General features: G+C 43.5%; 1 protein-coding gene across 1 annotated transcript; it reads left to right on the top strand.

Annotated features, from left to right (window-relative positions):
* The first annotated feature begins 6,591 nt into the window (after positions 1-6,591).
* Positions 6,592-8,163, top strand: LOC104789810 (uncharacterized). Its single transcript, XM_010515456.2, has one exon. It carries the CDS (start codon positions 6,592-6,594, stop codon positions 8,161-8,163), a length of 1,572 nt encoding a protein of 523 aa, XP_010513758.1.
* The last annotated feature ends 6,464 nt before the right edge of the window (positions 8,164-14,627 follow it).

Genomic DNA, 14,627 nt, shown 5'->3' with positions numbered 1-14,627 from the left:
TCCTGTTACAAATAAGGAAACATAAGATAGGGACATAAAGAGAGAGAGACACTTTCCTACTATGTGATCTTTCCTTCTCTACACCTCCAACGGCTAGATTAGAAGGTTCTAGATCATTGTGGGAGTCTAACTTCTTTCCTTCTCCTCTTGCCGTAGTAACCCTAACCTCAAATAGGTCTTGACCAATAACCCGGACTTTGCACATTTGATTCTTGATGGAGAGTGGCGAGTGAAATCCTGGATGTGTTACTTCTTCATCCGGTTCAATAGTGAGACGATGGGCTCTGACACCACTATTTGCAGCGATAAAACTGGAACACTAGCGTTGAATCAGGTCTATGTTTTGTTTATAATCCTGGGTTTGATATGGGAAAAGTCTCTCGGTTTGCGTGTCTGAGAGAAAATAGGCGATTGGCAATTTTTCCGATCTCCGAACGGTGACCGGCCTCACGCCGCTCACTGAGAATTTCTTCTTGCTCCCTCCTCTTCCTTTCTTACCATGGCTTCTTTACCAGTGGAAAAGTCCCCCAGTCCGGATCCTCCAGATCTGCTTCCCTCAGATCTAACAGTTAAGCTTTCCGCAGCTTCATCGTTGGTCGCTCTTCCGCCGGCTAGCTCTTCTTTTATGGAAATCCCTTCTGCTCCTCTAGTATCGCCTGAGAATGCCTCTGACTCTATTCAAACTCCTACCTCAGTACCTCAGGTACCGACAACAGATCTACAGATCTCGACATCGGTCCCGATTTTGGTGACCTCCTCTGGTCATCCTACGAAAATGCCATTGCCACGTCATACGCCACGTCAGAAATCGCTGACGTGTATTAAATAACTCAGCCGTAACGCGTTACAGAGGTAGTCACGGCTGAGTTATAGTTTAGTTGCGGCTGATTTATGGAAAAAACATTTGAGTAAGAGCGGACGGCTGAATTAGAGCATAACTCAGCCAAGCGTTACGGCTAACTTAATGAAATCTGGCTGAGTTATAACATAACTCAGCCGTCCTTACGGCTGAGTTTTCACCCGTTAGTTGAGGTTTCAAATTTTTGGCTGAGTTATCACTACGACACGGCTGAATTATCGTTTTCCGGCTGGCTGAGTTATGAACAACGGCTAACTTATGAGATTTCTTTACGGCTGAGTTATGGTTAAATACTATAACTCAGCCGTCATAAGCTGACTTATCGGACAACTCGGCCATTTTACAGCTGACTTAGTAGCAAAAGATTAATTACTAGAATATCGTTCAGTTACGGCTGACTTATTAAACGATACAACTGAGTTACAAATTTTCAGTTGAGTTATGACATGAAGCGGCTGAAATTTGGCAGCCTTTTTTTTCTTTTTAATTACTGTAATAGTACTCATGTTGTGGTTGAGTTATAATCTTGTTTGATAGCGTTATAACTCAGCCGTCCTTACAGCTGAGTTTTCACCCGTTAGTTGAGTTGTCAAATTTTTGGCTGAGTTATCACTACGACACGGCTGAATTATCGTTTTTTGGCTAGCTGAGTTATGAACAACGGCTGACTTATGAGATTTCTTTACGGCTGAGTTATGGTTAAATACTATAACTCAGCCGTCATAAGCTGACTTATCGGACAACTCGGCCATTTTACAGCTGACTTAGTAGTAAAAGATGAATTACTAGAATATCGTTCAGTTACGGCTGACTTATTAAACGATACAACTGAGTTACAAATTTTCAGTTGAGTTATGACATGAAGCGGCTGAAATTTGGCAGCCATTTTTTTTTAATTACTGTAATAGTACTAATGTTGTGGTTGCGTTATAATCTTGTTTGATAGCTGAGTTAATTAGGCTGATTTACAAGTTCGTTTGGTGGCTGACTTGCCACTTCGGACGCATCATCCATGTCAGCATTCCATGTCATCATCTTCTCCAAAAATATGAAACGTCGTTTTTTCGAATTCCATATTATTCGACTGGTTAAAAAGTGTTCTTCACCTTGTTCTTCCCCTTGTTCTTCACCTTGTTCTTCCCCTTGTTCTTCCCCTTGTTCTTCCCCTTGTTATTCTTCTCGATCTTAACTTCTTATTAACCTCCTCATTCTTCTTCATTTTCTTTCATGGATCCAGTTTCGGTAATTGGGTAAAGACACACAAGTATGTGTTTAACACCGACCATAGAGGGTGTATAGTTGTGAAGAATAGATGCAGGCGATGCAGGCACAACACGCGACAAGCTTGGGGAGCTTGTTCTTGAAGACTACGGATTGGATGCATTTAGCCATGAGCTAAAGCTGAGCTACATGTTCTCGAACAAGGCACTGAAACACATGACGCATGATACTCCACCAGTTTATGTCTCCAATGATCACCAATTGCAATGTTTTTTAGGGCTATAACTTTACGGTCAAACAATAAATCAACCATTTACTTTCAGATTATTTCTTGTGATAACTCAGCCACAAAGTATTTATAACTCAGCCGTAACATGAAACGATAAGACCTTTCGTTTTCCCGTAAATACTATAACTCAGCCGTCAAACAATATTTTGGCGGAAAAAATAAGAAACTGTCGATTCTGGAAAAAAAACTATCTAGTGAGGTGGATTTTAATTTGCTGATGTGTATTTTTTTTTAATCAAAATCGAAAAAATACACACGAGGGATAAATTGTAATTACACCCAAGACACTAAATATCTGAGCAATTTAAAAAAAAATGTTTAGATATAAGGAAGAAACCAACTTTTGGAGTATATCTGAGTATTCTTTCTAGATTTTATAAAAAATTTGGGTGCAAAATTGCTGAATCAAACAAGAGTCCCTCTTCCTCGCGTGCGCCTCTCCCCGATCGTGTTTTCGTAAGTACTAGGAGAGTACCCGCGCACTGCGCAGGTTATCTTTTAGCGATATGAATAGTTATGTTTTCAATGTCAATATCAGATCGTGTATTGAGTAGTCAAAAACGAAAGCAAAAAACCATGATGATCAATATCATGTGACTGAAATTTTGGAGTAGCCACCACACATGATTGAATCTTCTTTTCCTCTGGCACTAAAACAATAAGAAAAAAACTGTAGTAAATTTGGCCATTTTCCAGGTCGCATAATCTATTCCACCTCTTAATAATCAAACATAAAATGATCAGATTCTTCTTATTTTGTAATAAGATTACATTTAACAACACAAATACCGGCTCTAGATACATAAAATTAAAATTTAGAAACAACGCCACTTAAAGACAAAATCCTTAGGATTCACCATAGTGAGAATGAACTTGCAATCCTATGTATAGTTGAGCATATAGGATCATAGGAAAAAGGTTTGCAGAGAGGGAAAACAACACAACAATGTAAATTAAGAGAAAACTTACAAACAACACAACAATGTAAAGTATTATCGAATGAGAATGAATATAATCACTTACAAACTATAATTAGAAGAACTAATTAAACATCTTTCTCTATATATTCACGACTTCTGCCAGATAAGGATTTGTTTTTTCTGAACCTGTTACACCGTACCAAAGCACGAAATATATTAATAATTAAATAAAAGAGTAAGCAAAACATAGCATGCAATTCCCATAATGAAAACGAAGATCAAAGCAAAGAAAGACGAAAAGGGTCGAAGCAGCAGTTACTACGAAAATCAAGCAACGGAAAACGAAGAGGATCAATCAAGTAACATAAAAATTTCAAGATGATTGGTTGATTTTAGTCATGGACATGTGACACTCTCTCCATTGCTGATGTGGGAGAAAGATGGAGAGAGTTGGCCAACTTTCATAATATAGATCTTTTATTAGTCTTTTCGTAATATATTCTCTCCTAGTTATGGTACAAAATCATATACCAAAGTGTCTCAGAAGTTTGATGTTGGTGCAAGAATTAGCACTCCCAACATACCGGTCTAAACCAATAAAAAAATCGATTATCTAAACCGAGATCTCGGTTTAGGATTGAATAGAACCTTCGAACGGAGGCCCAGTAGAATCAAAAAGCCCAACTCGGAGCAAGAAACCGACTGTTTAGGTCGCCCAGCGGCCGACCTAAAAAGAAAACAAGAAACTTTCCTAATCTCGGTTCAATTCATTAGGAAAGTAGATATATTCTGTAATCTAGAGAATCATATAGATAAGGGATGAATCCCCTCATTATAGAACATCGAGCAATTAATACAAAACTCTAATTCACCCTTGTTCTTGAGCAAAACCTAGCTTGTTTTCCAAGAGATTTCAATTCCTTTTTATTTCTTAGCTTTGATCCGATTCTTTAGAGAGAGTTCTTTATTGAATTTGTTTCCCCCTTCAAACAAATTCATTGTGTGAAACTCAGTTTCTATAATTGGTGCCGTCTGTGGGGACGCAAAATTGTCTTTACAAGTTACTCTCTCACAACAGGATCGAAACTCTTTCAAAGCTTCTGACAATGTCTTCAATTTCCAACGACGAAACCATCGGCGCAAATCGCGCCTCCTCAAGCGTATCTGACATCACGGGCCTTGCACCTTCTCAGGACGACACCACAGCATAAGGTGTCGCTCCAACCACGCAGCCCCCAGCCGTTTACATTTGTCGTAACACCACCATGTAAATCAACCAGACCGATAATTGTTCCCACCTCCCAATTGAGACTGGGCTTGAAGGAGAACTCAGTCAAAGAACGGGGCAAACTCGCGAACAACTAATCAGCCTTGAGACAGAGCGTTCGGATGAACAACCCTCAAACCGAGATACGGTGCTCGCCACCGAGCAACAACCTGGGACCCGAACCGAGCATCTTCCTGATCGCGCTACAATGGTGGTACAAACCCCCCCAGGTTGTCTCTATGGAGGATTTCAAGGTCCTGTTCGGCTCCATGACAAAAAAGATCTATCGAATGATCTTCGATACCAACCGTAGAGTTGATGCTGTCTGATAACACTCTAATTTACATGTTTTTAGCATCCTTTTTTTGTCCATATTTTGCATTGTTCATACCTCTAACTTAGCATTTTTAGGTCATTTACTGCAAGAATCAACTTTTAGAGCATTTAGGGTGTTGCGTTTTTGCATTTGCATATTTTGGATGAAAACAGGTACTTTAGAGCCTAAAAAGAGCAAAAAGAAGGGTTAACAAGTTGCAGCTTTCACAAGGAAGGAACTGGTTACATTTATAGGGTTTACACAGAAGCATCAATAAGGAAAAAGGAGGCATTCGACCATACCACCCGATAATTGCCACATAGCACCTGGTCGAGTTCATGACGAGACCTTCAAATATCGACTCAAATGAAGATTTTACGGTGGGATTCAGCTTCTGAGTTCTTCATCAAAGTTATCATATATCGAGTTCTCTTTCCAAAGGTGGTGATTTGAAGCCAATCGGATGTGCGGTTCAAGAGTTATTCTTGTTTTAGTAAGCGTATATACATCCAGATCGAAGAATGGAACCATCCGATCACCTATCCGATCATGCACCCGAAGGGGAGCTCGAGTTCCACTTCGTGTAGCCTGGTAGGATACCTGCTGACGTGGCCGCTGTCGTAGCTAGGTCAACCTGTTTCCTTATAAATACCCCCTCTTAACCCTATTTTCGCGAGCAAGAGGCGAGAGCCGCTTCCACTCTTTTCTTAGCATTTCTTTTCATGTTTTTGTTCTTCTTTCAACTTGAATTCTGTTTACATTTTTGCTATTGCTTCTTTTTAATAAAACGTTTATCTCTTTCTCATCTTTATGATTATGCAATTTTTATTTATTTATGGGTTTATGTTCTTTGCCATGAGATCCGAGTAGTGTAGCAAAGTTTCTAGGGATGGGATAGATGATTTTGTGTTCTTGATCGGTTAGGATGCTTTAGTTGATTGTGATGATTGATAGATTTCCTTCTAAGTTGGTGTTCTTAATGCTGTCAACAGACCGAAAGGTTGAGATTAGATCTAGGGCGTTTACAATGCTACAGGTCGAAAGGAGTAGATAAAATGCTTGATTTAGCCAATGCTAGAGGTTTACTTAGCTCTGAGTGACAAAATCAGATGAGTTTAATTCTACTGACAATAATGAATCGTTCTTAATGCCTGCTTGGTCTTGTTTCTCCGACGGTAGGGAAGTGTTCAAGGTTGATTGTTGCTAGTGCGAAAGTGTGGTGACAAGGTCTTAGAGGTTCATTGTCTAGGAAATAATTGCTTGAGGCATGTAAGACATCCGTACTAGTCTAGAACACTTAGGATTCAATTACCCCTATCCTTAGGAGCTTTCGCATCTTGATTCTTTACTGTTTTTATATCAACCCGACCACCAACCCGATCAGGTACTCGATCACCTGCATCGTGTGGTACTTCGAGTTATTCTTGATTTTTATTCTTTCTGTTTTCTTATTTTTGTTCATCTTAGGTTGATAGATAAAACCCCCATTATTACTTGGCTTGACTTGCTTGTTTCTGATTGCATCCTATCTGCTAGCATAACAACCATTTGGATTGATAACCCTTTGTACTACAACTGCATAGGGAATTGATACCCTGGGTGAAAACTAGTCTATCACTGTCGTTACCCAGATGACCCCATCACCACTCTCCGCGGGGGCAATCGCCAGTACTCAGGACAGGCGAACTCATACGTCGCTTCGAGTTCTTGGACATACCGATGGTCAATCAATCGGAGCGAAGGACTCTTCCCCCGCAGGCAACGTCGAGTATTCGGCCGTCCAACCAGAACTCACTAATTCATGAGACCCCAGCTATCCAGTTCGGCTTCCAGTTCGCCCCTTCAAGCAGCACCGGACCTTGCCTCGAAATTGAGGAAATCCAGTCGCAGATTTGTGGGATGAGTTCGCTCCTTCACCGGGCATTCAGCACAGCTCCTGAGATTGACAGGATTGTCGAGGTCACTCGGCGAACCCCTTTCACTCAGTGGATCCTGCAAGCTGCCATACCAAACGTAAAGCTGAAGCTCCCAACCTACCTCGGAGATAAGGACCCAGTCCTTTTCATGACATCTTTTATGGCAACTGTAGCCAAGGCGCGTTTTACAGACGAACAGTGGGATATTGTGTACTGCCAACTGTTCGTCGATAGTCTTTCCGGTCCTGCTTTAACCTGGTTTACAAGGCTTGAGTCAAACTCGATTGACAACTTCACCGAATTATCAACGGCTTTCCTCAAACATTATCGAATCTTTATCGAGCGAGGTATGTCAAGTTTGGATCTGTGGGTGATGGCCCAGGACCCCGGCGAGCCCATTAATATGTTCTCTGGCCGGTTTAAGGAAAAATTGGCAAACGTTTTCGTCCCAGAGGACGCTGCGATTGCCGCTTTCAAGAAAAGTCTACTTCCCGGTTCACCCTTGCGGAAGGACCTGAACATTCGAGAGCCCAAAGATCTCGACGACACGCTGCACCGAGCCTCTCGATTCGCCCTTGTGGAAGAAGAGGACGCCCGGTTGGCGGAGAAAACAGTGTCAGCATGCTCCGCTCCCGCAAAGGACAAAAATTGGGACGAGTACCACAAGCCCCGAAAGCACCACGATCCTCAGGACCGAAAGAAGGGTGTGGTCCTTGCGGTCTCAGATGTGGATGGTCAAAGCAAGTCGGCGCCAGACCCGAAGGACCTGTACTGTGACTTCCTCATGGTACCCGACCATTCAATGCACAAGTGCCAGCACCTAAAGAATTCTCTATACAAAAAATATATTTCCGGTGAAGTCGAGGCCCTCTATCAACCCAAGGTTTTCCACGGAGGAAGAGGTCGCCATGGAGGCTGGCCAGGTGGCAGATCTAATGGTGGCCACGGTGCAGGAGGAGGTGGTCGAGGCTATGCGAACAACGGCCCAGCCAACAATATTCCACAACCAGCGAATCAGGTGCTCGTAGGTCATCAGGAGGAAATGCCTCAAGAGAACGAGTTACCCGGTCCCCCCAAGCGTCAACGGGGGCAGAATCCCGAGCACACCAACTCCCCTCTCCAAGGACGAATAACTATGATACTTGGCCCGCTGGAAGAATGTAATGACTCCGTTCGAGCGTTAAAGAAAAGAGCACGCCAGGTTTGTAGCTTCCAGATGGTCTCAGATGAGCATCCGTTCTACACAGACCCCATAACATTCACGCTGGAAGATGCCAAAGGAATCCAACATCCTCATTCGGATCCTCTGGTCGTCGAGGTAGCCACGGGTGAATTCGACTTCGAAAGGTCCTGGTTGATACCGGGAGCACTGTGAACGTTATGTTCTGGCGGACACTGGAAAAAATCTGTGTCACACCCGACCAGGTAAAACCCGAAGCTCGAGCGCTGACCGGCTATGACAAAATCACCAAGACGTCAAGTTGCAAGTGCGTGCTGGCGGAGTAACCCAAAAAACCAGGTTCATGGACATCGATGCACCCCCAATTTACAACGCCATTCTTGGGACACCGTAGATATACGCCATGCAAGTTGTGCCTTCAACTTACCACCTCTGCCTCAAGTTCCCAAGCACTATAGGGATCTACACTCTCTACGGCGACCAGAAGATGGCTCGAACTTGTTCCGTCATCGAAAAGAAGCAAAGGAAAAAGGAGGAGGCATAGCAATTACAGAGCAGTTAACACCTTACCGGTCCCCATAAGCCGGAGCGAGATCTGCTCAAGTCTCCGGAGTGTCGGGTCATCCAGGCTAATATCAACCCTTCGGATCCCTCGCGAAACGTTGGGATCGGGGCCAAGATGGAAGACCATATTAAGAAAAAGCTCATCGCCTTCCTGCAGTCTCGGTCCTCCACATTTGCTTGGTCCACAAAGGACATGGTCGGAATTAGTCCCGACGTCATCTACCAGAGGCTCAATTTTGACCCTACGTTCAACTCAGTCAGACAGAAGCGTATGCGCTTGGACCCAGATCGAGCAAAAGCAGTCCAAGATGAGGTCAAACGGATGCTTAAAGCAGACCAGATGGAGGTTCAATACCCCGATTGGTTGGCTAACCCACTTGTGGTTAAAAAGAAGAACGGCAAGTGGATAGTCTGCGTGGACTTCACTGATCTCAACAAGGCGTGCCCTAAGGATAGCTTTCTTTTGCCGCACATCGACCGTCTCGTCGAGGCCACAACCGGAAACCAACTGCTCTCGTTCATAGACGCCTTCTCAGGATACAATCAGATTGCCATGAGTTCGGCAGATCGCCAAAAAACGGCATTCATCGCTGACAGAAGAACCTACTACTATATTGTTATGCCGTTCGGACTGAAGAACGCTGGAGCAACCTACCAACGATTAGTGAACATGATGTTCGCCGATCTGCTGGGGCGTACTATGGAGGTCTACATCAACGACATGTTGGTCAAATCTTTGATCGCGGAGCAACATGCTCAACATCTCGCCAAATGCTTCGACATTTTTGTCCAATTTCAGATGAAGCTGAACCCAACGAAGTACACATTTGGGGTCACATCAGGCAAATTCCTAGGATATATCGTTACCGAACGAGGAATAGAGGCAAACCCCTAACAGATCGAGGCCATACCCCAACTAACAAACAGGAAGTACAACGCCTGACCGGTCGGATCACCGCTTTAGATCGCTTCATCGCCCGATCGACGGATAAATGCCTTCCTTTCTACCAACTCCTCCGAGGAAACAAGGATTTTGACTGGGACGAAGACTGCGAGGTCTCCTTCCAGCAGCTGAAAGAGTACCTGACCATTCACCTGGTGCTAGTCAAACCGGAGGATGGGGAGACATTATATCTTTACGCCTCAGTCTCCAGTTTGGCAGTTAGCGGTGTCTTGGTTCGAGACGACCGCGGTGACCAAAGACCAATCTTCTACACTAGCAAAGCCCTCAACGATGCGGAGACTCGGTATCCGACGCTAGAAAAATTGGTTCTCGACGTGATCGTTGCTGCGCGTTAGCTCCGACCCTATTTCCAGTCGCATTCCGTCGTTGTGTTTACCGATCAGACACTCCGAACTATCCTCTATAGCCCCTTCCAATCTAGACGCATGGCAAAGTGGGCAGTCGAATTAAGCGAATACGGTATTGAATATCGCTCCCGTCCAAGTTTAAAGTCGCAAGTCCTGGCCGATTTCATCACTGAGCAATCCCATGAAACTCGGGGACCCTACCCCTAAGGAGGAATTTTGGACGATGTTCGTCGATGGTTCATCATCTCATCAGGGATCTGGCGTGGGACTCATTCTCTGATCCCCAAATGGCGAGGTAATTGAGCAAGCGCTGAAGCTCAATTTTAAAGCATCGAACCGAGTACAAAGCCGTTCTAGCTGGACTTCGGTTAGCACGAGGACTCGGGGTAACACACCTGCAAGTTTTCTGTGACTCCCAACTAGTGGTCAACCAGTTCAGTGGTGAATTTGACGCCAAGAATGAACGAATGGGAGCATACCGTCAGTTGGTCCGGATGTTATCCAAGGAATGTACTTCATTCTCTCTGACAAAGGTCCCGAGAGGCAAGAACACGTTAGCTGACGCTCTCGCAGCTTTGGCGAACTGCTCGGATCCTGACCTGCGGCGCACCATTCCAGTCGAGTACATCGAGACACCTAGCATCGACTTAGCTAGCCTAATCTCCGTCATCAACAACAATTCGGTTCCGATGGAAGTCGACGAGCCAATAGAAGATTTGACAGATATCACGAACGCGCTAGATGACTGGCAGGTCGAGATTAAGCTTTATATCTCCGATGGAATACATCCTCTTGGATGGAGACTTATATTACCATAGTTCGTTCAGGTATTCCTTACATGCGTTAGTCGCGAGGAGGCCAAACAAATCATGATGGAAGTACACGAAGGAGAGGGTGGCAACCATTCTGGTGGACGCGCACTCACGTTGAAGATCAAGAAAGACGGTCATTACTGGCCAACCATTATTGCCGAAGCCTGTCAACATCATGGGCCACTGCGACCCGAACTGCTGAGTACTGTTACAGTCTCGTACCCTTTCATGCGCTAGGCCATGGACCTTGTAGGACCTTTGCCACCTTCGAGGTCCAAGAAGTTTATCCTCGTGCGGACTGATTACTTCACCAAGTGGGTGGAAGCGGAGTCATTCACTAGAGTCCAATCTCTGGACGTGACCAACTTCATATGGAAAAATGTCTTATGCCGTCATGGACTTTCGTACGAGATCGTCACCGATAATGGCACACATTTCACCTCACTAATCACCAGGCGTTTCTTGAGTAACCGAACATTAATCAGGTTAACCCAAACAAACCGACAAGTTCTCAAATATCGTCAGATTTCAAGCCAACCCAGTACCTGAACCGGTGGCTCACTTTTCTAAGTAATGGGGAAAAGGACCGAAACATGCCACTGAAAGACTCTACTGAGACAAAGATGGGCTGTCAAGAACGTAGAAACCTTCAAAGTACAAAGTTCACTGAGTGAGAACCATTGGATCATCACTTATTCAATAAAAAAAAAGCTAATGGCAAATTTGTCAATAGCAGCCAGAGCACTGCAATTGCCCCGAATAAATTAAAATACATGCATTAAAATACGAAGGATTCTTATTCCAAATTCTTTTTCTATGCGGTGGGCAATTTCAAATAAAATAATTAATTGCATGAATATTTATCAAATCCAACATTAAAAAAGCAAAAAATACCCGTTAAGTAAAATTGAAGTAAATTCATATTATCATTTCTAGTTCCGAAATGAGCTACTAACCACTATGCCTTCAAAAGGAATGCAAGAAGGCTTAACAGGGAGGAGCACGAATGCAAGAAGGAATGGACTCCTGACATATACGAAGGAGTGCGGTTCGTTTGTGAAATTCCTACCTCTCTATCTATCTCTGAGATGTTTGGATTTTTCAAATTAGTGTATAAAAGAGGATTCAATGAAACCTTCAAAGTCCAAAGATCACTGAGTGAGAACCATTGGATCATCACTTATTCAATCAAAAAAAAACTATAATGACTAAAAACATAAAATGGCGGCTGGATCACCTCCTTTTCAGGGAGAGCTAATGCTTCTTGGGTATTTAGGTTTGACACAGCTTCACACCCAAAAAGAAGGGAGCTACGTCTGAGTTAAACTTGGAGGTGGAAGCCTTCTTTCGTTTCAGTAGAAGGCTTCCACCTCCAAGTGAAACGTATATTATCTGTTCTTATATTTGTCCTATGTATTGAATATAGCAGTATATTTCGTTTCAATAGAATGTCTAGGGTTGCTCAAGGATCCTTTCATAACGCGTTAAGTATCCCACCTGGGGAGTATGTTCGCAAGAATGAAACGCTTTTTCTGGAAAGGGGCTCCCCAACCTTTTCCCAGCAGCAATCAATATAGGGAAAAACTGCCTTGGAGGCTGGAATCAAAATAGGCCTCCATGAGTTCTTGAAATTTATTCCTGAGTTACTCGGAAGAGGAACGAAGGTACTCGACCAAAAGAAAAGGTTAGAACCTGCTCGGCCGACTAAAGCTAAAATATCCACCATTTGAGTCTCCAACAATTATTCCAATAATTACATATCCGATTTAATTTCTAGATGATCCTTCTAGAAGATAGATCAGGCGAACTCGAACAATCTTTCTAGTTACTTCGTTCTTTATTTCTATTTAACGGAATCGTTACTCTTCATCACAGGACAAGATACAAGCAGAATCAGAGGAAAATCTCTTATTCAAATTCCACTTTGTTTAGTTTAGTGATAGTTAGAGGTTAGAGAGCTAGATCACTCCTCTAAGCATGATTGAGTTCAGTAGTTCCTCATATAAAATTATTGACTCTAGAGATATAGTAATATGGAGAAGACAAAATGTTCGAGTTGTTTCATGCCATAAATAAACTCGAACGCTCAAAAAATATGTTGGACAGGCGGATTCACATCTCTTACAACCAACACAGTCAGTACTTCGACTCCCCGCTATCCACAAGGGAACGGTCAGGCCGAGGCTACAAATAAATCAATCGTCGATGGGTTGAAGAAACGACTTGGACGAAGAAAGGGAGCATGGGCGGATCATCTCGACAGCGTATTATGGTCTTACCGAACAACCCCGCGGCAGTCAACGGGCCAATCTCCGTTTTCACTGGCTTACGGGATTGAGGCGCTCGCTCCGGCAGAGGCAGTTGTCCCGACACTTCACCGCACCATGATGGTCGATAATCCCGACCTAAATAACGATATGATTGTCGATCACATCGACTTTGCTGAGGAATTGCGCGACCAGACTCTGGTCTGAATTCAACACTACCAAGACGCAACAACTTGGTATTACAACAAGACTGTTCATCAACAGCGTTTCAATGAAGGCGACCTCGTCCTGCAAGAAGTTTATGAGAATACCAGAGAGGTCCACCCTGGTAAACTCGGCGCTCGATGGGAGGGGCCATACCTCGTATCCAAGGCAGTTTGTCCTGACGTTTACGAGCTCACGACCATGGCCAGTGAACGAGTCAGGAACTCATGGAATGCATCCCATTTGAAGCGTTACTATTATTAAATCGTTTTGACAATTATAGCTAGGAGGTTTCAGGAACCCGACCTTCACTTATTCTTCGCTTGTAATACGAACTACGACTGGCTTGATCCTTGTTTCAGGGTATGTAGGCAACTTATTATCTTTTCATTAAGATTAAGCAAGTGCAGCTAGACTATCAATAAATTTTCTTTTTAGCAAAGGCAAAATTTCCATTAAAATCGAATTAATTACATTCGGATGGGCAGTTCGCCAAATTTTGACAAAAAAAAATAAAAATAATAATATATAATAATGAAAAGCAATGAGCATCCTATCAGTGGCGAGCTAGTTTCCATGGAAAGGCTAATCACTAGTCTTCTGATCTCGGGGCAAACTGATTCCCATCACTAGCCTTCTGGACGGTCCTGTCGCCTCAGAGCGGGAGCCAAACCGGATAGATCGGACTCCAACGATTCTTCCACCACCAGCCCGCTCAGTTCAGCTCGTCAGATCCGATGTTCCCGCCTTAAGGTTTCAAGCCTTTCCAGCGGCACATCGACACCCTTGGACGCCATCTCCTCCAAGAAGTGTTCCGTCGACTCCAAGTAGTTGAGGTACCGCCTCAGCCGTTCCAAGCAAGCTCAGTAGGCCCAGACGTCCGTGATGCGCGAGAAATCATATTCTTTCGTCGAGCTTGGTACCTCCGGAGTTCCTTTTGCAAGGGATCTCCCTCCGTCTCGACGATGTTGAAACTTAGAACGAAACATTTGGATCGAAACCGCTAGTTCCAGCGGCTGTCAACTCTCGGGCTAGTTTCAACAACTCTCGGGATCGAATTAACTTCTGAATATTCTAAACTGGGGGGACTAATTGTTGGTGCGGGAATTAGCACCCCCAAAATACCAGTCTAAACCAATAAGAAAATCGATGATCTAAACCGAGATCTCGGGTTAGGATTGAATAGAACCTTCGAACGGAGGCCCAGTAGAATCCAAAAGCCTAACTCGGAGCAAGAAACCGACTGTTTAGATCGCCCGACGGCCGACCTAAAAAGAAAACAAGAAACTTTCCTAATCTCGGTTCAATTCATTAGAAAAGTATATGTATTTTGTAATCTAGAGAAACATATAATTAAGGGATGAATCCCCTCATTGTAGATCATCGAGCAATTATTACAAAACCTTAATTCATCCTTGTTCTTGAGCAAAACATAGCTTGTTTTCCAAGAGATTTCAATTCCTTTTTATTTTTTAGCTTTGATTTGATTCTTTAGAGAGAG

This window comes from Camelina sativa, chromosome 5 (assembly GCF_030686135.1).
Source record: "Camelina sativa cultivar CO46 ecotype springtype chromosome 5, ASM3068613v1".
NCBI lineage: Eukaryota > Viridiplantae > Streptophyta > Magnoliopsida > Brassicales > Brassicaceae > Camelina > Camelina sativa.
The sequence above is the reverse complement of the archived record's forward strand: the minus strand, read 5'-3'. Positions and strand labels throughout refer to the sequence as shown.

Excerpts from the sequence above, each read along its gene's own strand:
- LOC104789810 (XM_010515456.2), top strand. The coding sequence starts at position 6,592 with ATGGTCAATCAATCGGAGCGAAGGACTCTTCCCCCGCAGGCAACGTCG.